At 43.4% G+C, this 24,620-nt stretch overlaps 1 protein-coding gene across 9 annotated transcripts in view; it reads left to right on the top strand.

Annotated features, from left to right (window-relative positions):
- LIN54 (lin-54 DREAM MuvB core complex component) overlaps positions 1-24,620 on the top strand; it is a 1,508,411-nt gene that overhangs the window by 954,794 nt on the left and 528,997 nt on the right. For 7 of the 9 annotated variants that reach the window (XM_044061349.1, XM_044061352.1, XM_044061345.1 and 4 more), the window contains one exon: positions 16,725-16,801. In XM_044061349.1, coding sequence (XP_043917284.1) covers positions 16,725-16,801 — 77 coding nt within the window. The remainder of the gene's footprint in view (positions 1-16,724; positions 16,802-24,620) is intronic. The other 2 variants (XM_044061353.1, XM_044061351.1) reach the window with 1 other exon arrangement.

Below are 24,620 nucleotides of genomic sequence, written 5' to 3'. Positions count from 1 at the left end.
GTCCATTATCTCTGCCTCTATCTCTTCACATTTTATCCCTAAATGTCCTATTTTATCACATTTATAACTGTAACTCTCAATTCTTCATATCATGTCCTGTCTTTCCACATGTATAACATTTTCTTTTTTTCACAGTTATTAATCAAATGATCTGTTTTACCACAAAAACACGTTTTTGGCTGTCCCCAATATCTCATCATACCTTTATCCCCTTCTACATTTATAATGTTGGGAATGTGTACATTTTTTCATTTTCTACATTCAGTATTACAAGACCTTCCCACACCCATCCATAAACCCCTCTTATATACTTTTGACATTTCTAGTGCATCTTTATGTAATTTTAGTAAATGTTCTTTTAAAGTCTCCCTTTCTATTTCATTTTTATATTGTGTATGGATCCTTTTCTTTGTCTATGAAAAGTCTTTAAGACGTACAAATTCCAAGGGTCACAGTCCTTTTTTTTCATATTCAATCAGCAAGCCCCCCCCCCCCCCCGAACCAAACCCATCAAAACCAATCCCCTGCCTATGGTTATCAAAAGATATACTAAACTAGCCTTGACCAAAGGGACAAAAAATGGAAACCATATCAAAACATAAAAACCCTAACACCCTCCTAGAGTATAAGCAACTACGAAACTCCGGAAAAAAAAATTATAAAGACCACAAAGCCCAGTACTCCAAACTCCAGTCCTTGCACTCAACAAATCCCAAAAAATTCTGGGACTCCATCTCATCCATGCTGCATCCTGGCAACAAAGGAAACCCCTGCCCAGACCCCAACCTCTCCAACCTTGAAACAGCCAAGCCAGTTCAACTCATTCTTTATAGACTGCATAGCTAAGCAATCAGCTCCCTTCCCACCCCCCCAACCACCACATCCTCCTTCCCCAAACACCACCCCAGTCATTAACCTTTCACCCACATCCTTCTGCCTCAAGCCCATCACCAGAAGCACTATAAAAAGACTTCTCCTCAAACTCAAAACTTGTCACAATGCACCAAACCTTCCACCCACCTTCTTCAAACAATCTGCAGACAGCATTGCCTATCCCATCTCTGTTCTTACAAATAGATCCATACAAGAATCATACAGCCCTTCTATCTGTTGCCATGCTTACATCATCCCCCTCCACAAAGGTGGCGAAAATGCTGATAACACCAACTTCAAGCCTATTGCCATCCTTTCCCCTCTTTCTAAAATACTAGAAAAAAACAATACAAACACAAATCATGGTACACCTAACACTAAACAAGCTCCTCTCCCCTACCAAACACGGCTTCCACCCTGGCCACAGCACCATGACCGCCCTTCTTTCCTTTCTTGAAACCGTAAACCTTGAACACGACTCAGGCAAGTTTGTATCCACACTATTCCTAGATCTGTCAAAGGCCTTTGACACCATCTCACACACCCTACTTATATCCCAACTCTCCACCCTACACCTCTCTCCCACCACCATTGCCTGGATGTCCTTCAAGGATGCATCTGCAGTCATCACATATGGGTTGTCCTGCCTCAGGCAGCCCTTCGGTCGGCCGGATTCCAAAGTCTGGGTCCGGCGTCGGCTGATGTCGTCCTTTTCCCGATGTCAGAGCGCCTGGGGTATAAAAGCGTCAGCCGACGCCATCTTCCCCAGTCTTTCTTGCCGCATGGTGCCCGAAGCAGAAGCAGTTCGCAAGTGCCGGTCGGCCAGCTCCTGTAATTCAGCTACCGAAGACTTCAAAAGCAAAGTACCCCGTTGGGGACTCTTTCTTGCCTCAGCCGATGTCAGATAAAGTTAATAATTGCTTAACTTGTGGGAAACAAATACCTCATAAGGATTTCCACTCTTACTGCCTCCCCTGCCTAGGCCCAGACCACGACGTCTCGGCCTGTTTAGCCTGTGCTTCCTTCAACCGACGCACTCTTAGACGTCGGGCGGAGTTTGCAGAGGAATTTTTTGGGGCTAGTTTTTCATACAATATGCCATCGGAGACTCCGACTTCACATTTAACAAAGAGATGGAAGGACAAGGACCGACACACGCGGGCCGCGGTTTTGGCTGAAACCACGGCCAGGTCTACAGCGAGTGTCTCGGTCTCGGCTGAAACAGAGTCCTTGGTACTTCGACCCCCGAAACCGCTCAACCGACAACTCGGCCCCGGAGGCCCCTGCTGAGTCAGTTATTGAATTTCCTTCAGAAACTGGTGTCTTGGAAACTTCCGACACCATTCCTCTAGACAAAACTACACCAGCACGTGGTGCAGCTAGGCCTCCTGCATCCATGTCCATAAAGGCATTCACCAGGGCTAAAGCTGCTAAACATACAAAAGCTATGCCTCCCAGGGTTATTCCTCAGGGACCCTCTACAAGTTCACAGATTCTAACTTTAGCAGAGGACCTTATTTCCTTAATTAGGGGCTCTCAACCCCATCCGGACAGGGGCTCTCAACCCCCTCTAGACAAAGGCCCAGGGTGGAACCATCTCATCGCCACTCCTCAGAGGAGGCCTCTCATGGCTCTGCTCTCTCGGACTACCAGGAGGAGGCTTTTTCGGCCTACGAGGATTCTGATGCAGAGGAATCAATCCCCTCAGCCTCCCCTCCTGAAGAACTATCCTTCGGGGAGACCCTTCACACTATGAGAGAGCATTTCAAATGGCAGGGCCAGGAATTCTCTGATTCCAGGAAAAGATTAAGAACTTTTCTGCATTTACCTCAGCATAGACCTTTGGCTATTCCTCCTGTTTTGAATGTCATTGATGATGTGTACTCTGAGTCTAGCATAACCCCTGACACTCTTCCTCCAGCCTCTGTCAAACCCGATAGGTACTACAGGGTCCCGGACTCGCATCTTTTTCTTTACAAGGCCCACTCTGCTGATCCAGAAACTATTTCCCAGGGCCCTAAAGGGGTTGCAGCTGCCACTACTAAAAATCCACTCCCCTCTGAAAGGGAGTCCAGGGCTTTAGAGAGATGGGGTAAAAAAGTGTATACTTCTGCTACTCTTTCTTTGAGGGCATTAAATTGTCAATTTCATATGATACAGTACCAAGAGTATTTGTTAGATGAATTGCGTAAGAAACTGTCTTCACCTGAACCCCTAGATCGCAAATCACTTCAGGATCTGGTACATAACTCCCAGCAGGTTAGCAACCATTTCTTACAGTGTGGTTATGATGCATTGGAAGCTTCATGTAGGTCAGCTATGACAGGTGCAGTCATACGTAGGCATGCTTGACTGAAGGAACAATCTCTGCCAGACCATGTTAAAGCTAAGCTTCTGGATGCTCCACTGGAAAAGCAAAAGTTATTTGGCTCCACTGCTCGGGAGGTCTTAAAGAAATTTGAGGAAAAGGCAAAATCTGTACAAACAGTCAAAGATTTTCTACAAGTCCAACCACCAAGATTCAGCAGAAATTGGCCTACCAAGAATTGGTCCTTTCCGGACACAGAAAGATTTCAGAGAGGCAAGAACAGGCGTGCCAGAGGTAGAGGGCAAGCTAGAGGCTCCTACAGAGGACGTCAATGGCAGCCTCCCAACCAGAGAGGTAGTGCAGGACCTACAACTGCTGCACAAGGACAGACTCAATGACTTTGTTTTGACTCCGCCAACCAGGGCTCAATTAGAAGCACCTTTGGGCGGAAAGCTTTCTTTATTCTCAGAAAATTGGCACAGTATTACAAGAGACAAATGGACACTGCAAATAATAGACAAAGGATACAGGTTCCATTTTCACACATTGCCAAAAAGAAAAGGCATGCCAGACCTGCCACCAAATCAAAGGGCAGAGGCTTTGAAACAAATCTCCAACTTAATGCAAATGAAAGCTATAGAAAAGGTTCCTCTTTCAGAACAAGGCCAAGGATTTTATTCCAGACTATTCCTTGTTCCAAGAAAAGAAAATCAATGGAGGCCTATTCTCGACTTGTCCGAACTGAATACTTATCTCATTGTGCCAAAATTCAAAATGCAGACTCTACAGCAACTCCTTCCCATGCTGGGCAAGGGGTCTTGGCTGGTGACTCTAGACCTCAAGGAGGCATACCTGCATGTCCCTATCAGACAAAGTTGCAGAAGAAAAAAAAAAAAACTCCACGGAGTCACGAAGTACACCCGAACAAGTTTAATGTGCAACAAACCAACAGATTCTCCAACACTGACCTAGGTTTCGTCCCTGAGGACTTCTTCAGAGTGTGTTGAACCTGAGATATTTCCGTTTTAATTATTTTCTTCAGTCCCACTGTTATTGCTAACCACAATGTCTCTTGACTTCAGTCCCGCTGTCATCACTAGGTTTTTAGTGATGACAGCGGGACTGAAGTCAAGAGACATTGTGGTTAGCAATAACAGTGGGACTGAAGAAAAGAATTAAAACGGAAATATCTCAGGTTCAACACGCTCTGAAGAAGTCCTCAGGGACGAAACCTAGGTCAGTGTTGGAGAATCTGTTGGTTTGTTGCACATTAAACTTGTTCGGGTGTACTTCGTGACTCCGTGGAGTTTTTTATTGTCTTTGGTTCCTTGGTTGGTTAAAGTTGCAGAAGACACCTCAGATTTTTTGCAGGTTCAGAGCATTATCAGTTCTCAGCATTGCCCTTTGGCTTATCTACTGCGCCCAGAGTATTCACGAAATGCCTGGCATCAGTAATTGCACACTGCAGACTTCAGGGGATTCAAATATACCCATATCTGGACGACTGCCTTATACAAGCGGACAGCCAACAAACTTTGGTAAAGGACTTGAATTATGCCATCCACCTACTGCAGGCCTTGGGATATACAGTCAACATTCACAAATCAAGACTTGTTCCATCCCAAAGAATAACCTTTCTGGGTGCGGATCTAGACACAACCACCCAAATGGCTTTTCTCACAGAAGAAAAACAAAGACAACTACCGGATTACTTCAAGAATCTGACGAGACAAACTCAGCTGACTGCAAGGAAAATCCTGCAGGCCCTGGGTTACATGGCATCCTGCATTCTTCTGATTCCACAAGCAAGGCTGCATATGAGGAAACTACAATGGTACCTAAGGAGTTTATGGACTCAGCACAGTCACAGCTTAGAAACTTTGATCCCACTCATTCCATGCCTCCAAAAGGAATTTCTGTGGTGGGTTCAAGCAAGCCAGTCAAACAGGGGTCTGCCCTTCAGCAAGCCAATAGCCAGCCAAACCATTACAACGGACGCTTCAGACCACGGTTGGGGAGCACACATGGAGGACAGATGTATTCAAGGACTATGGTCACAAAAGGAGCTACGCATGCACATAAACCAAAAGGAAATGCTGGCAGTGATGCATGCAATCGAGGCCTTCAAACTCTTTCTGCATCAAGGCCACCTGCTAATAAGGACAGACAACACCACAGTTATGTGGTACATAAACAAGCAAGGAGGCACCCATTCCTTCCCTCTTTGCAGACTGGCAATGAATCTATGGGAACTTTCCTTGAAACTCAATATAGAGCTGCAATCCCAGTTTGTGCCAGGAAAAGACAATATACTGGTGGACAGCTTAAGCAGAAATATCATGGATGCACACGAATGGATGCTGCACCCAGACATCTTTCTACAGATAACACAATCATGGGGAAGGCCAGACATAAATCTTTTTGCCTCCCCCCACAATCATCGGCTGAAGAAATTCTGCTCAAGGACATACCACCCACAAGCATGGAAAGTGGACGCCCTATCTTTCAGCTGGAGAACTCTAACAGTGTATGCATTTCCACCTCTTCCATTAATGACCAAGGTCTTACTGAAGATCAGGACAGAGCAGCCAAAAGTGATTCTGATAGCTCCGGACTGGCCAAGACAGCACTGGTACCCACTGTTAAAGAGCATGTCACGCACGAAACCATGGCCTCTTCCTCAATGGCCACTTCTCCTGACACAGCACAAATACAAAACTCTGCATTCCAACCTGAAAACCTTGCAACTAACAGCCTGGAAAATACCTTGACTCCTCTTCAGGATAAGCTATCCAAGAGAGTGAAGGATATCATCATGGAAGCTCGCAGGCCTTCCACAAGAAAGGCATATTCAGCAAAATGGAAAAGATTTCACACTTGGAGCACCACAAAGGGCCTACATTCGACAGTGATGAACATGGCACATATCCTGGAATACTTGGCAGAAATGCTCCACAATGGCCTGTCTTACTCTTCCATTAAAATTCATGCTTCAGCAATTTCAGCAGAGTATACTGATCCACCTGTCTTTTCTCATCCTCTCCTAAGACAGTTTCTAAGAGGAATTAAAAACATCAATCCTCCAAGGAAACCTCCAGTGCCTACTTGGGACCTTAACTTCGTGTTGGAAAAACTAACTCTGCCTCCCTTTGAACCAGCAGCATCTGCAGAACTACAGTTCCTGTCTTGGAAGACTGCCTTCCTTCTGGCCATAAGCTCAGCAATTAGAGTATCTGAGTTACAGGCTCTCGTGGCAGTACAGCCATTTCTTATTTTTCATCAGGACAGAGTCTCATTGAGAACCAATCCTTCATTTATGCCAAAGGTGGTATCCAGGGTCTCATTAAACCAAGCTATTCACCTGCCTACCTTCTTTCCAAATCCACAAAACAAAGGGGAGAAACTTCTGCACACCTTGGACATACACAGACAGTTGCGCTACTACTTGGACAGAACTAAAAGCTACAGAAAAACTGACCAGCTGTTGGTAGCATATGCTGCTGGTGCACAAGGAAAAGCAATTTCCAAACAGACAATTTCAAAATGGATAGGGAATTGCATTTGTTTTTGTTATTCCTTTCATGGAAAAACTGTGCCAGCTAACATTAGACCTCATTCCACCAGAGCCACAGCCACCTCCACAGCCTTCTTAAGAGGGGTGGCTACCAAGGACATTTTAGAAGCTGCTACATGGAGCTCCGTGCATACATTTTCCAAGCATTACAATTTACCTTTATATTCCAGATCTAGAGCAGGCTTTGCTACGGCAGTCCTGCAGGGCATTTTAGCTACACCATCCTCTACATAGATCCTCTACCCCCAGATTGGCTATGGTATTCTACCCATATGTGATGACTGCAGGTGCATCCTTGAAGGACATAGTACAGTTTTGTACCTACCATAAATGTAGATGTCCGATAGGTATGCATCTGCAGTCAGGTTTACCCTCCCTCCTTCCCCTCTTTGGTATTTATTGGGTACTTTTCCCTCTCATAGCTAGCTGGGGTTATCTATTATGGTGTATTTGTTTTATATATATATATATATATATATATATATATATATATATATATATATATATATACATACACATATATATTTCTGTGCATGTTTGGAATTTATTGCATTTCTCCAAATTTAGCCTTCCTTTGAGGCACCTGGCATCTGGGGCAAGAAACACTGAGGAAGATGGCGTCGGATGACGCTTTTATACCCCAGGCGCTCTGACGGGGAAAGGGCGACATCAGCCGACGCCGGACCCAGACTTTGGAATCCGGCCGACCGAAGGGCTGCCTGAGGCAGGACAACCCATATGTGATGACTGCAGATGCATACCTATCGGACATCTACATTTATGGTAGGTACAAAACTGTACTTTTTCCAGCTACTTGTCCAACCACCAACAAGCTGTCCAATGGAAATCTTCAACCTCCCCCTTCCTTTCCACACCCACAGGTGTCCCACAAGATTCTGTTCTTGGCCCTCTTCTCTTCAACCTATTCATTATCAACTTTCACCAATCCATCCCAGACTCATCTGTCACCCAATATGAGGATGACTCAACAATCATCTGCTCAGCCTTCTTCCCATCCTAGCAAAAACCCAACTAGCCTTGTCCAAATCAGAAACCTGGATGCAGACTAACCATCTGGCACTAAATGCAAATAAAACCAAACTAATGTTTTTTCCCCCTACCAAAAACTCCATTGACAAGTCCACATTCACCATACAGAGCCAAAACAACACCCTCTTTGAAATTGTTCCCAACACCAAGCTTCTTGGCATCATTATTGATGAAGAACTAAAATTTGACACCCACATCCACTCCGCAGTCAAGAAAACCCACCGAAGGTTAGGTCTCCTCTACAAGCGCAACCGCTTCCAGAGCCCCTCTACCCGTCAAAACCTTGCATCCACCTTCTTACTCCCCTCTCTTATGTATGGTGCCCCTCTTTTCACCAATCTCCATCTTGGCCTTCGGTTCAAACTTGAATCCTGCTACCACAAGATCTCCAAATTTGCAACCAGTTCAAAAAGCTCATCCCACCATTGCCACTCCCTCCTCACCCTCAGCTGGCTTGAACTACCCAACTACCTCAGTTACATACAACTCACCATTGCCCACGAGTTCATCTTTAAACCTGCCAACTACCCAGCTCTCGCTACTTCCTTAAAACCTTACATTCCCAACCACTCACTCAGATCCAAAAACCAAAATCTCCTTAAGGTCCACAAACCTGCTCGACCTCCTGGCCATCTACTGCTTTCCCACTCCTTAGCTAAACAGTGGAACTCTCTCCACACACACCTGCGCAACCTACCTAACCATACAAATTTCAAATCTCGGCTACTCTCTCATCTTTCTTCCAAATGGGAATGCCCTTGCCACGCTCCAACTTAACCTCCCATTCCATCTTGCACTGACTCGCCCAGCTTACCTCTACTATTACTTCATCCCACTCAAAACAATCCCTCCGCTACCAAAAATTAATTTTCTCTCTAATATATTCTCAGTTATACTATTACCCTCTCCATGCATAATAGTTTCCTAACCTACGAATGGCTAATAGCAATATATTTTGAAATGTTAAACCTACAATTGAGTTTATAACAAAAATATTCACTTTGTCTTTTCATTTTTGTAACATTGTGACAAGCCAATTGCAAAACTCATGGAGCTTATCTGTAAATGTTTAATTAGCTGTATGACCTATGTTCTTATGTAACTTGCAATTATTGTGGAGTTTTTCTCCCCGGACCTCCCCTGAAAACGGGCTCTTCTTGGCCCAGTGGACTTCCCCGGTCATCAAGCTTAAATAAATAAAATAAATATTCAAATAAGAATTTCTCCATCAGTTGACCAGTCTCAAAAATAATGTCACAATAAGTCTATATTTATATCTGTAAAGGCTGTGTTATCTCATTAGCTTTAATTCCTAAAGGTGCAATTATTTCATCCCATACCTTGTATCTATCCAGCTCAGTATTTTCTTTTTTTCTATTCTTACTGTAAATGATTTATTTTTTCATACAGAAGTTTTTCTTTATCTTCTGTTTCTTTTTGTGCTCTTATTTTTTTACAGTTTCTGCATATCATTTTTTTCACTGTTGATCCTACTTGTAGACTGTCATCTTTCCTGTATTCTGTGCATTATTTCACCCTCAGGAAATATCTTTGCCACTTTCAGACTCGCATTTGCTAGTTCCATAAGAAAGTCATCCGGCAATCCTCCCGACTGGAGGGTTGTAACAGCACATACTTGTGTTGACTATTCTTCCCTAAGAAAATTTTGTTGAAAGATATCCTCTGAATCCATAACCAGCACGACCGTTACTACGTTTTCTTCCACAAAATGCTCTTGAGAAGGCTCGACATTCATTACTACTGCTTAATGCTTCTTCCTTTAAAGTCTCGCCTGCATTTATCTCACAGGTCTACCCCTCTGGCATAAACACTTCAACAACTTCACTTGACACACAATTCTTGATGTTCATCGTGTTATACTGCTGCAGGCATCACCCTTGGGTTATCCTGCCGTCAGGCGGTCCCGCAGTCGGCCGAATCCCAAAGTCTTGGTCCGGTGTCGGTTGTCTTCGCTTCTTCCCTGACGTCAGTGTGACAGGGGGATAAAAGAGGCAGTCAACGCCATTTTCTTCAGTCTTTCTTGCCGCGCGGTGCCTGAAGCAGAAGCAGTTCGCAAGTGCCGGTCGGCTAGCTTCTGAGATTTTCGAATCGAATTTCAGCCCGAAGTCTTCTCTAAAGCTAAGTACCCCGTTGGGGAAACTTTTCTTGCCTCAGACCGATGTCAGACAAAGTTAATAATGGCATTTCTTGTGGGAAGTAAATACCTCATAAGAATTTCCATTCTTCTTGTATTCCTTGCCTAGGCCCAGACCATGACGTCTTTGGTTGTCGGTTTTGTGCTAGGTTCAACAAATGTACAATCAAGCGTCGGGCAGATTTCGCCCGACATTATTTTGGCAGAAAATTTAACTATAGCATGTCGTCGGAGCAACCGACATCAGCAATGATTAAAAAACGCAAGGATAAGGACAGGCAACCATGGCCAAGACCAGATACCGAGGCCTCAGCAAGGCCTGCCGCCGGTTCTCCGGTTTTCAGCGAGGCGCTTACGCAGCCCCTGACTACCGCTGATTTAGAAATTCTGACGGCCTCCCAGACCGAATCAGCTGGGCCTCAGGAGCCGGTTCCATCTCACCCCTCGGACGCCAACCCTGACGGTGATCCGGAGATTTTGGACAGGCCTTCAGTTTCTGAAGGTGTCTTCAAACCGTCAACTATCTCTATTAAGTCTTATGCTAAACTTAAAGCCCCCTTAAAAGTTAGGAAACCGGGTCCACAGACCCCCCCCCCCCACAGGCCCCTATGCCTAAAAAACAGATGCTTAAGATGGCTGAGGATTTAATTACCCTTATCAGGGGTTCACAACCCCCTCCTGACAAAAGGCTTAGACTGGAGGAAGATTATCCTTCCTCTGACCAAGCATCCATTTCCTCAGCTAACTCTGAGGACCAGGATTATTCCTTCCCTCCTCATGAAGACTCAGATGCTGAAGAGTCCATTCCCTCTGTATCTCCCCCCCCCTGAAGACTATTCTTTTGGGGAAACTTTACACACCATGAGGGAACACTTCCACTGGGAAGGCCAAGATTACTCTGACTCTAAGAAAAGACTCCGTGAGTTTCTTCTTCCACAGCATAGACCCGTTGCAGTTCCTCCAGTTTTAGACATTTTGGATGATGTTTACACTGAATCTAGTCTAAACCCAGATTCCTTACCTCCTGCACCAGCTAAACCAGACAGATACTACCGAGTTCCTGATTCTCATAAGTTTCTATATAAAAGCCCTGCTGCAGACCCCAAAACCATTTCCCAGGGTCCCAAAGGGGTTAAGGCCTCTACTGCTAAGAATCCACTACCTGCTGAAAGAGATTCCAGAGCATTAGAAAGATGGGGAAGAAAGTGTATACGTCTGCCACTTTGGCCATGAGGGCCTTAAACTGCCAATTCCACATGCTAAAATACCAGCAGTACTTGATTACACAGTTAAAGCAGAAAATGATCCCTCAGACAGATCAACCTGATTTCAAGGAGATGCAGGATTTGCTGCATGCAGCAGAACAGGTGGGAAAGCATACCTTACAGTGTGGTTTTGATTCATTGGAAGCCTCATGTAGAGCAGCTGTCACAGGATCTGTAATACGTAGACATGTTTGGCTTAAAGAGCAAGCCTTACCAGAACATGTCAAAGCAAAGTTATTGGATTCCCATTGCAGAAAGACGTGTTATTTGGTGTCAAAGCAGAGGAAGTTTTAAAGAAAATAGAAGAAAAGGCAAAATCTATGCAGACAGTTAAAGATTTTTTACAGGTACAACCGCCTCGTTTCAGCAGAAACTGGCCATCAAAAAAACTGGTCCTTTCCTGCATCAGACAGACCCCAAAGGGGTAGGTACAGACGCCCAAGGGGCAGAGGCCAAGCCACAAGGTTCTCTCAGGCCTAGACAATGGCATACAACAACTCAAAGAGGTGGAGACGAAAGATCTCAACCTTTCAGGAAACAAACACAATGATCTTCCTCTTCGCCTGCCAAGCAAAATTGCCCTGGCAGCACCTTTGGGAGGAAAACTGGCTCTATTTCCACAAAATTGGCACATCATAACACAGGACAAATGGGTTCTGGATATTATTACCCAAGGCTACAGATTTCACTTTCACACTTTACAACGGTTGAGAGGCATGCCAAATCTGCCTCCAAACCAATGGGCGGCAGAGGCACAAACGCAAATTTCAGCTCTCATGGATATGAAAGCAATTCAAAAGGTACATGCAAAGGAGCAAGGTCAAGGTTTTTACTCAAGACTATTTCTAGTACCAAGAAAGGACAAAGCCTGGAGACCCATTTTAGACCTCTCAATTCTAAACACATACCTGGAGGTACCCAAATTCAAAATGCTCACACTACAGCAGCTTCTTCCCATGCTGGGCAAGGAGTCTTGGCTGGTAACGTTGGACCTCAGAGCCATACCTGCATGTCCCTATCTGACAAGATTGCAGAAGATACCTCAGATTTTTGGCAGGTACAACGCATTATCAATTCTCTGCATTGCCCTTTGGCTTATCTACTGCGCCCAGAGTATTTACGAAATGCCTGGCATCAGTAATTGCATACTACAGACAACGAGGAATACAAATTTATCCATATCTGGACGACTGCCTGATCCAAGTGGACAGCAAGGCCATTCTATTAGAGCATCTGGCATTTATAACAAAGCTGCTAAGTTGCCTAGGGTACACAGTAAACAAAAAGAAGTCAAAGCTAATACCCTCACAAGACATAATATTCCTGGGTGTCAGCTTAAATACAACGGCCCAGATGGCTTATCTCACGCCAGACGAACAAAAACAACTGACTCAGTACTTCAAAAAGATGGCAACTTTTACCCAGCTCACTGCAAGGAAAATCCTGCAGGCATTGGGGTTCATGGCATCCTGCATTCAACTAATTCCACATGCAAAGCTGCATATGAGGAAATTACAATGGTACCCGAAAAGTGTATGGACTCAACACAGGCACAGCCTCAGCCTCGAAACAAGTATACCTCTCATTCCCTGCCTTCAAAAAGAGTTCCTATGGTGGGCTGACGCATGTCAAATAAACAAGGGTCTTCCTTTTGTCGTACCTCCAGCAAACCAAAGTATGACAACAGATTCTTCAGACTATGCCTGGGGAGCACACATGGCAGGGCAGTGCATGCAGGGCAAATGGTCTGCAAAACAAATACATCTACACATCAACCAAAAGGAGATGCTAGCTGTGCAAAATGCACTGACAGCCTTCAAGGACCTCTTGCATCCAGGACAACTACTAAGGACAGACAACGCCACAGTTATGTGGTACATAAACAGGGAGGAACACACTCCTACCCTTTATGCAGACAGGCAATGACCTTGTGGAACACAGCATTGGCTTACCAAGTACAACTGCAAGCACAATTCCTACCAGGAAAGGAAAACATATTGGCAGACGAATTAAGCAGAAGTTTGGCAGATCCTCATGAGTGGAGACTACACCCGCAAGTATTTTCAATGATAACTCAAAGGTGGGGACGCCCAGACATAGATCTATTTGCCTCCCCCAACAATTGCCAACTACAGAAATTTTGTACAAGGACTTATCATTCCCTAGCCTGGAAAGTGGACGCCCTATCATTCAGTTGGACAGCATTGATAGTCTATGCCTTCCCACCACTACCTCTCTTGACCAAGGTATTACTGAAAGTCAGATCAGAGAGACCACAAATGATCCTCATTGCTCCGTACTGGCCATGTCAGCACTGGTACCCATTGCTAAGGACCTTGACTCACAACCCTCCATGGATCTTACCTCAATTCCCACTTCTATTGACTCAGCAAAACTCTCAGATTTTTCACAGTCAGCTCAGGACTTTAAATTTAGCTGCATGGAGAATACCTTGAATTATCAATCAACACTTCTCTCAAAGGACATCCTGAATGTCATTTTGGAGGCCAGGAGGCCCAGCACCAGAAAAACTTACTCAGACAAGTGGAAAAGATTTTGTGCATGGAACCAGGCTAAAGGCCAAAATCCTTGGATACCAAACATTCCTCAAATACTGCAATACTTAACTGAGATGCTACACAAAGGCCTTTCTTTCTCATCCATTAAGATCCATGCTTCAACCATTTCAGCTCAATATAATACGGATCCTCCCATATTCTCACACCCTATACTAAGGCAGTTTCTCAGAGGGGCTAAGAATATAAGACCCCCCAGAACCCCCCCCCCCCCAACGCCAGCTTGGGATTTCAGCTTTGTTTTAGAAAAATTAACACTGCCTCCTTTCGAACCAGCCTTCTCAGCAGAACTACAATACTTGTCATGGAAAAGAGCTCTATTGCTGGCTATCACCTCAGCATGCAGGGTCTCAGAACTACAGGCACTTATGGCAGTGGAACCTTTCATCATTTTCCATCAGGACAGAGTCTCTTTATGAACTAACCCTACCTTTATGCCAAAGGTAGTATCCAGTGTGGCTTTGAATCAGACCATTCATTTACCCACCTTTTATCCAAACCCCCAGAATAAAGGAGAAAGACTGCTTCACTCTTTGGACATTCACAGACAGCTACGTTACTATTTGGATAAGACAAAGACTTTCAGAAAAACTGACCAACTCTTTGTATCCTATGCTACAGGTTCACAAGGAAAGGCTATTTCAAAACAGACCATCTCCAAATGGATAGCACATTGTATCCGCTTTTGCTACTCTCGCCATGGGAAAGCAGTGCCTCTTAATATTAGGTCCCATTCTACCAGGGCTACAGCAACCTCAGCAGCCTTTCTCAGGGGGGTTCCAACCAAGGACATTCTGGAGACAGCTACTTGGAGTTCAGTGCACACCTTTACCAAGCACTACCACCTTCCATTATACTGAAAAACCAGAGCTGGTTTTGCCACTGCAGTTCTGCAGGGCATCCTAGCTTCACCTAACCCAGTTTAGTACCAGCCACCCATCCATAGCTTTGGGATTCAACCCAAGTGTGATGACTGCAGCAATATAACATGATGAACATAGTACAGTTTTGTACCTACCATAAATGTAGATGTTCGAGTGTATATACTGCTGCAGTCCAGGTTACCCTCCCACCATCCCCTCTACATACCAGGGTGTTAGTTATAACTCCATGTACATCAATCTATTGGATGCATGTCTATATGGTGTATTTGCTAACAGCTAGTACTATTGTTTATCTACTAAGGTATTTTTTGCATAGTTATTTGTATTGCCTTCCTAGTTGAGGGCACCTGACATCTGGGGCAAGAAAAACTGAAGAAAATGGCGTCGGCTGCCTCTTTTATCCCCCTGTCGCACTGACATCAGGGAAGAAGCGACGACAACCAACGCCAGACCAAGACTTTGGGATTCGGCCAACTGCGGCACCACCTGACGGCAGGATAACCCAAGTGTGATGACTGCAGCAGTATATACACTCGAACATCTACATTTATGGTAGGTACAAAACTGTACTTTTTCTACCAGATATGATTCACTTTTTTTTTTTAAGTGAACCCAACACGTCATAACTCACGACACACTCCGTCTGTTCTCCCTGCTTCTCCAAGCCATCTCCGTGCTCAGAAAAGAAGCAGGAAGTGTCACCATGAACCACATCAATGTATGCAAAAAAAAAAAAGGTAGGGGAAGCCCTAATAGTATAAAGTATCTTGGGTCTTCCCTGAAAAGAGGATACTAGTCTAGTGTAACTAACCTGGTCAACAAAGGATAAATAAAATAAAAAATGAACAGCAAGACCTTGCGTCTAAGACAAATAAATTAGCCAGCAGGTGAGTTTAAGGACAGAAAATGGAAAATTTGGCATGACTGCCTGCATGTCAGCCTTGCTTCTACTTGTTGTTGCCCCATGATAGTGACCAAGTGATCAGTCTTGGCAGAAGTTTGATGGCGTTCAAGCATAGGATAACTCTTAATTGACTGTATAGGTAATTTAAATGCATGTGTGAGTGATGTATACATTTTCTTTATTGCAGACTATACCTGCTGCCTTATGATCTTATGATATAATTAAGCAGAGATAAACAGTAATTGATTTACAGTACAGATGAAGTTTTTACTTCTTCCAAGCTGCATATGATGTTGATCATTTGGTTTTGCTCATTTATATCTTGCTGTTTAGTTGTCAGATTTGTTTGCATTATAATATTCATCATTATCACTGTTTATTATTATCATTATTATTACTGTTATTAACCTTGCAAAAACAAGAAGAAAAAAGAATTGGAAGTGGGGGCATAAAACAGTGCCACTTCAGTCAGCATCACAGTTGCATTGCTTCATGTTCTCCTACATTAATGGAAAACAGTATAGCAATGTATCTGGCATGCTAACTGTCCCAGGACTGTTCTTGGCAGAAAATTGAAAGTTTAATGTTATCCTTGTCACTGCAGCAGGTTATACAGATATTTTGGTTATTATACAGTAAATTCTACTCTCGTTACTGAGCCACTGTTTTCTTTGCACATACTCAACCAGCACAGTGAACCTGTGCTAATAGCCCTCTGGTTTGCAGCTCCATCACATTTGTCTTAAGTGTTACTTTTGCCTGGTGTTTGCTCAAAAATTTTAAACACTGTATTTGATTACTGTGTTAATTACAATGAGAAAAAAATGACAGTTGTGATATGCAGGGTGAAAGGATAGACTACCAGAATAAAACTACATTAACATTGAAAACACAGAATTTGGCAGGAATTAACTGTTTAATTGGTGAGGAAGCTGGAGTGCCTATTGTTTTAATGACGTTTTATTGCAACTGAATGAATTGCAAGAGAGAAAAAGCAGAATACTAGCAAATGTTTGTGCATGCTGTCCTGTGAAATGTGTCATGGTCATATCTTTCAGGTGTTTTTCCACATTGACATCACACTTGTAGTTGCTGGTTTAACTAAACTAAAATTAATAAAATGTTCCATTTTCAGCAGGTAAAACTGTTGTTGTGAATGCAACCCCAGTGCGTATGTCTGTTCCAATAGTCCCAGCCCAGACCATCAAGCAGGTGAGTGACACATTTGCATATTTGCAATTAAACTTTTGGACAATGTAGCATTGCCATTCAACCTGTGTCTGTGAATGTGTGAAGAAATCAGAGACCCTGGCAGAAAACTACCAAATATGATGAGAACATGGAAGCTGTATTAATAAAACACCCTAAGAACTGAGCCCATGCATAGTCCGAGTGCTGTAAGACACCAGTGCTACCCATTGTGATAGTTAACATTATTGCTTTGCTTACATATACATTTCATAGTAAACATCCTGGGACTTTTTTCTCAAATCTAAGCTTCTCCGAAAGACTGCATTCAATTTCTGGTTTCTGTTGTCTTGTATAGGGTAATTTTATGTCACATGGAATTTCTTATTCTGTGGCAGATGATTTTAATTGAAGTTTGTTTTTTCTGTCAGAAGCTAGACTGCTTCATTGTTGATTGTTGTGAAATATTTTTAAAAGATTCAGCTGGACAAGTGAACTGCTTGCAGGGTTGAAGTGACACTGGCAGACAGCTCTTGGGATCCTTTTATTACAGTTCTTTGTACTTTGTTATGTTTGAACTTTGTTCTATGAACTGAGATTTGCAGTCAGTATTATTTCTGTCTTGGTTTAGAAAAGAGAGGAATCCAGGTCTAATTTTTTCTGAGGGCTTTCTGACAGCAGTCGTCTTAAGAGACTATCTTCCTGTAACTTTAAATTCTGTAGATTTCTGTAGCCTATTGAGTAGTCATATGTGATAAGCACTTTGGACTTCAATACATTTTTTGTTGTTTATGTTTGTAGCTCTGCTGTTAGAACTATTGCATTTACAGTCCACAGAATTTCAACATACACGTGATCTAAACTGTCTCCTCAGGTGGCGGTACATTCTCAGCCATGAATCCTGTCTTTTGAGGTAGTGGTACAGGGTTTTCAGTCATGAATCCTGACTTCTGAAGCAGCATCTTTTGTCATTTAGAGGGCCATTTTGGATACCTGCTATTTCATAGGCTCATAGCTGCTATTTTAGACTTTTCCACTAACAGTTGGGTTCTTACATCTGGCCGTCTCCCATACGGCCTTACAGGACTGTTAAAAACTGGTGCAAGATGTTTTCACATTTGTTCACAACCTATAGCCCAAGTCAGATCAGTTATCCATTTCAGGAGTCATCCTTTCCCAAAAAGATGAAGAGGCAGCCATCTTCACAGGGAGAGACAGATGTACTTCTCTGATTTCGAAGTGGAAGAAGAGGCTCCCGCCAGTCAGAAATGTAGTTCCCCCCCCCTGAAAATGATATTGGTGATGAGGACACTCTGTCATCTTGTTCCTCAACAGGGTGGTATATATTTTGCTGGGTTATGAGCTTTTAAAAGAACCCAGTTCAAACAAGAAAGCACTTGATGCCACAAAAAAAGATGCAAAGACATTTTGGGCCTTGTCACTCTCTAGCCTCTTGTTCTCACTTCATTTTTTTTTGAGGGCTTTGTGGAGTCATTAAGCACTGCATCCTTGGAACAAGACTTCCAGGGTTCATTGTTTTACTCAGTGTTGCCATCATTACTTCTTAAGATATTGCGGCCGCAAATAGCCCCAAAAGCCAGCCCAACGTCTAGAGCTATTTCTGCCCCAAGGCTTCTAACAACTTCCTTCTACTGCCAGTAAGGATGATGGTGGTATAAGAGAGGAGTTAGCAGATCTTTCTTGTGTGGTTTCCTCCATGAATAGTCTCAGCATTGTCAGTCCATTGGCCGGCCTGCTTCCAAAAGACAAATACTGCTGAGAGGGCTTTCTTGTCTGTTGGATTTTACTGTAGGTGTGTTAAATTTGATAGTGATTCAGACTACAAATTTTCTGTTGAAGTCCATTCTGTGTTGCAAATAGATACTGCATAAAGACTTCCACTCCCTTTGTTTGTTGTGCCATAGACCCAAACAGGATGTGAACATGTATCTACCTTGCGTTAGTTTTACCTCGAGGGCAATCAGAAAGAGAGCATGTCTGAGTTTGCATCAAAAAAAGTGGGTGCTTGCCTGTTTCCAAGCTGCTAAGGCATCAGCCTAAGGTCTCCAGAAACCTTTTTCAAAATAAAAAGAGCACTCCAGAACAAAAAATACTGTGGATAAATGTCAGGAGACCAAGGACATCCTGCTGGACAACTTGGGACTTGATAGGTCCAGCAATTCCAGATGCATTTAGGTGCTTTTGCAGCCCCTTTCAAGGTCTTTGTCCACTGATGCCTCTGGTATGACTTCTCTGCAGGCCACTGGGCAGAAGACTGTGCTACTGCTTTCATTGCGGAGTGTCGTTGGCTTGCATCCTTGTTACCGAAGGGGAGGGAGGTATAACTATTGTATTTATTTGTGTGAAGGTTCCAAGGGACTAGATTGAGGTTTCGATTACCCTTCTCCTGTGACCTGAAGCCTCCAGGCTGCTTTTGTTTGAGGATATGAGCACAAGCCCCCAAAGTCCAAAAACTATCAAGGAACTGTCCAAAGAGGACCAAGGCAAAAGTGGATTTAAAAGTGAACTGGAGAACTGCAGTGAGTCATCCCCGTATTGTGGATGGTGGAACTAAAATAAAATGTTCTGTTTTGAATAATAAAGTGCACACAACTACAACCTGTTTTGAGAGGTTAGGGATCTATTTTATTTCTATTTTTTCAGTTACTGTGAAATAGTTTTTCGTCAGCCATGCTGATCTTCTAAGTACAACTAGTAATGTAAGTCAAGAAAATTAAGCTGTTAACGGAGTTAAAGATGAATAATGAAAATATTAATATTGTGCAGTTGAGATAAATATTTTTGCATGGAGGGAGTATCTATTCTGTCTTGTGGGTTTCAGTTATGTTAAGGGTTGTAATACAAGATGCTGAACTAAAAATAACTTTGCAGCTTAAAAGTTATTCACTGTATAGCAGAGCAGTTTGTCATTGTATCCAGTTCTGGGTGAGTAAAAAAAATAGTGCTGAAGTAGTAAATTGAGTGGAGGAGGACTGTATACAGCGATCCTAAAATTAAGAACTGAGTAAACAGTTTGCAGTCTGACTTCAGACCAGTGACAAGTGGAGTACCACCGGGTTCAGTCCTGAGTCCTCTCCTATTTGGTATCTACTTTTCTGAAGGAAAGGCTAACACAGAAGGTCTTTGGCTAACGAAGTTCACAGATGATTGCAAACTAGGAGCCATAGTTGAAACTCCTAACGATGTGGACATCCTACAAAAGGGCCTCACTGAGACAGATGCCTGGTGCCAAAGCCATGGCCTCTAGCTCAATGCCAAAAAGTGCATTATCATCCCCTTTGGTAAAAACTCTGTACCCATGAGCTACCACATAGGTGGTAGTCTACTTAACACAGAAAGTGTGATAAGATACATTGGGACCCAGGTGGACAGTAGTCTCTTCTTTGATAATCACATCGCCACAGTAGTCGGGAAACCCTTCTATGTGGTACACCTCATCACAAAAGGTTTCTCATCCAGGAAAAAAAGAGGCCATTGTTCCCCTCTACTCGTCACTCATTAGACCCATTATAGAATACAGCTCCCCTTTTGGTGTGTACCTCACAAGACATCTACAACTACTGGAAAGGCCGCAGAAATACCTCACAAAGAGGATTACCGGCCTCAAACAGATGCCCGACGCAGACCGTCTCAAAAAACTCTAGCTTTACTCAGTCCCATATCGCCTACTCAGAGGCGATCTTTGCCTAACATAGAAAGCTATGTCAAACCCAGAGCTGTTGGACATGCTCCACTTAAAGAAATCCCAATCCCTCCGAGCTACACGCTCTAGGGACCTAAACCATGTCACCACAATAAACAGAACATGCTGGAGGGATAGATTCCTATCCCAGAGACTTCCCATACTCTGGAACAAACTACCTGTCTATGTCAAATAAAGCTCCTCATTAGCACTCTTAAAGAAAAATCGTGATGATTGGATGGGAAATAGGAAATTCACCCCGGGGATCACCTCCGTGGCTCTGCTCTATGGGCACAAGAAAATAATTTTCTTGGGTGGCGAAAGCCAAGGTACCTTTTTGGCTAGGCCCTAGGGCCAATAGCCTAGTACCTACCTATGATGAAGTGCTTTTTCTTTTAATATATGTACTTTTTCTGGTGTTAAAATTTCAAATGAAGTAAAAGGTAAGATCTTATAATGATGCCTTTAAGCATATCATTTTGTTATTTTCATTTGCTGGGTTTCCAGCTAAAAGCCTGTCATGTACCAGATTTAGGAAGGGAACTCTAGTCATTAATGACTGTTTTGACTGCCCTTTAGGTAATAAGGGGAACACAGCAAAAAGGATTAAGATGAACCTTAAAGAGACAATGTTGTGAATTTGTGGGAAGGGGGGGTAGTGTTAACCATTCAGTGAGCTGCAGTTCTGTAGTGTATAAATCGAAAACATGAAAGCTGAATCATATAAAAGTTAATCATCAAAATAATTAATGGACTGGATGGAAAAAGTAGTTGAATAAATGGGAAATATGCATGTTTTCCCTGCTGAGAGGGCAGAGGTAGAATAGATAGCAGATTTTTTTCTGTATGGAAAGCAGGCAGAAATATAGAAATTAGTAGAACAAATGTAAGGCTTTGGCTAGTTAATGTCTGTTTTGACAGAATATCTGTCTTTGAGGAAAGGATTTTTTTTCAAAGAATATAGTTATTTAAAAAAATATATAGCTATAGATAGATATAGATACAGATATTCAAAGGATCGAAATTTCACACCATCAAACCTCTGATCATCAAAGACCAGATGATCGAAGTTGTGAAATATTGAACATAAAAAAAAAACCTTAACAGCTGAAAATGTTTTCTTTCACTTTTTTGCAGGGGGGGGGGCAAGCCTTGCTGCACCCCCCACACTCCCTGCTACTTAAACGTACCAACTGTGAGATTGCACTGCAGTGAAGAGAATGATAAAGTACCTGTTCCACAGTGTCCGGCAGTCTCCATTCACAAGGTTCGATATTTCACAACTTCAGTAATCTGTTCTTCACTGATCAGCAGTTGTGTGAAATTTCCATCCTTGAAGTAGACACACACGCACACACACACGCGTGCGCACACACACACACACACACACACACACACACACACACACACACACACACACACGCACACATATATATTGTTCAAAGAATATAGTTTATATATGCTTGAGAGGCTGGGAGAGGGTTATAGTATTAGGAAGGGTATTGCAGTGTGTAATGTGTCCAGTAAAATCTATGCTGCAGTATTTTAATGAAATTCGCCAAATATATGAGTGTACAATTGTGGGGAGGGCTGTCCATCAAATAAGGTCATGTGATAAGGAAATTGAAATTCATATGGAAATAGTTGCATTTTCCTGTATTAACCTAGAGCGTGAATGACCTTGTAGGTATGGAGAAAAGACAAAGTGTTATCTTCGATATTAGCAAGGTGCGTATATCATGTTACAGGAGACGCATTTAGATCGGACTGTGTATGAGTATAATAAAGAAAGGATTCAAAGAAGGTTGCTATTCTGCTGAATACCAAGGGTGTGGAAAAGGAGTGATAATTCTAGGGAGAGGAGTGCTTTTAGTAATAGAAGAGGAAAAAAGTGTGGACCTGGAAGGTTTGTGATAGTGAGGGGCCACTAGTTTGGAACTCTTGATGAGTATGTAAGTCCTGCCCAATTATGCAGTTTTTAGACCTGAGGGAAAGGATAAGGGAAATGAGTTTATAGCAAGAAATACTAATTCATAGGTTCATACTAGGCTATCTGCCCGAGGGCATTTGTAAGCCTAGCCAGAGTGTGTTTGGCTTTCGCTACCCATTTTAAATTAATTTTGCTATGCCCTTTTTCGAGGTTAGTATACTGTGCCTCTGTCTAACAGTGACACAGAAGTGATACCCATCCACTCATCAAGATTCCTCTTGAAGAGAGTCAATGAGGGACTCTGCCTAACCTGGACTGGGATTTTATTCCAGAGTGAAGGGAGCCTCTTGGTTATGAATCTGTCCCTCCAGCATGTCCTATTTATTTCAGTGCTGAGGTTCAAGTCTCTCGAGCGCGTAGCTCGATGGGATTTGGATTTTCTGAGGTGCAGCATGTCCATTAATTCCGGGTTGGACATGGCTTTATACGTCAGGCACAGATCGCCTCTGAGCAGGCGGTATGCCACTGAGTAGAGCTGGAGTTTCTTTAACCGGGCAGCATATGGCATCTGTTTGAGCCCTTTGATCCTCTTGGTGAGGTACTTTTGGGGTCTTTCCAGTTGCTGCAGGTGTCTGGTAAGGTACATCCCAAAAGGGGCATTGTACTCAATTATGGGCTTGATGAGGAATGAGTAAAGAGGCACGATGACCTCCTCTGATCTAGATGTGAATCCCTTCATGATTAGATGGGCTGTATAAAATGTTTTTCTAACCACTTTGGCCACGTGGTTGTCAAATGAGAGATTGCTATCAACTTGGGTCCCCAGGTCCCTAATTACTTCTGTACTTCATGGATTACCACCTATGTGGTAATTTGTGGGCACTTTGTTTTTACCAAAGGGGATGACTATACACTTTTTGGCGTTTAGCTTGAGGCCATGGCTCTGGCACCAGCTGTCTGTTTCTGTGAGGCCCTTTTGGAGGATGCTTGTGTCGGCTGGAGAGTCGATTATGGAGCCCAGTTTGCAGTCATCTGCGAACTTGGTCAGCCACAGTCCTTCCGTGTTGGCCTGTACCTCCGAGAAATATATACCGAACGAGAGGTCCCAGGACTGAGCCTTGTGGGACGCCACTTATAACTGGTTTGGAGTCTGACATGGCTGCAGCAATTCTAACCATGTGGGTTCTGTCCTTGAGCCAGTTTGCAACCCATCTAGTGACATAGGGGGTTATATTTAAGCTGGTGAGCTTATCTATAATGCCCGAGTGGGGTATTGTATCGAAGGCTTTTGCGAGGTCCATGTAGGCTCTGTGGACCACCTTCCCCTCGTCAATGGCCTTGGTGACTGTTTCAAAGAAATCGACCAGGTTTAAGAGGCAGGATCTTCCCTTAACAAAGCCAAACTGGGTAGGATCCAGTGTCTGTAGGTCCCCAATATCTTTATTTATGAGGTCCATGATGATCCTTTCCATAGCTTTGCAGACCAAGCTAGTCAGGCTTATGGGGCGATAGTTTCCAGGATCCGTTGAGGCACCACCTTTGTGGAGTGGGACCTCTGTTGCTGTACGCCACTCTTTGGGTACATATCCTGTAGTAAGGCTGAGATTGAACAGTAGTTTTATGTTTGGGTTTAGCTGCTCTTGGAGTTCATGTAGGACGAAGCCCGGGACACCGTCTGGTCCCATTGATGCTGTGTTTTTTGCTTTGGAGAGGGCGGCTCTTACCTGAGCATCTGAGATGTCAGGGGGCAGCACTCTGCTGGGATAGATGTTTGCCCTTTTTCGTGGGGAGGGGGGGGAGAAGTTTGCGCTGAACCTGTCAGCTAGGATGTTGGCAATGTCTGTGGGTTCGGTGTATTTTTTTTTCATTTGAACTAATTCTGAGCATATCTGGGAATTCCCACCCAGGTTCCTAACATAACTAAAGAAAGCCTTGTGATTATCCTTAGTGTCCTGTGCAATTTTTCTCTCGAAGCTGGCCTTAGACGATTTTATGAGTGCCCGTAGTTTTTTGCTAATACTGATCAGAGATGCCTTCCCTTTTTGGGATTTTGCTCTATCATGTATTAGCTTCCTCCTTCTATTGTATAGTTTGTTTATGGCTGGGGTCCACCAGACAGGACGTCTGCCTTTGGAGGATTGGGTCTTGGTTTTATTTGGGATCGCATGATCCATGCATTCCTGAAGGTGTTCATAGAATGCGTTTATAAA

The sequence above is a fragment of the Protopterus annectens genome, chromosome 2.part0 (assembly GCF_019279795.1).
Source record: "Protopterus annectens isolate FY-2018-M chromosome 2.part0, PAN1.0, whole genome shotgun sequence".
NCBI lineage: Eukaryota > Metazoa > Chordata > Ceratodontiformes > Protopteridae > Protopterus > Protopterus annectens.
This window is presented reverse-complemented; position numbering and strand designations above follow the sequence as displayed.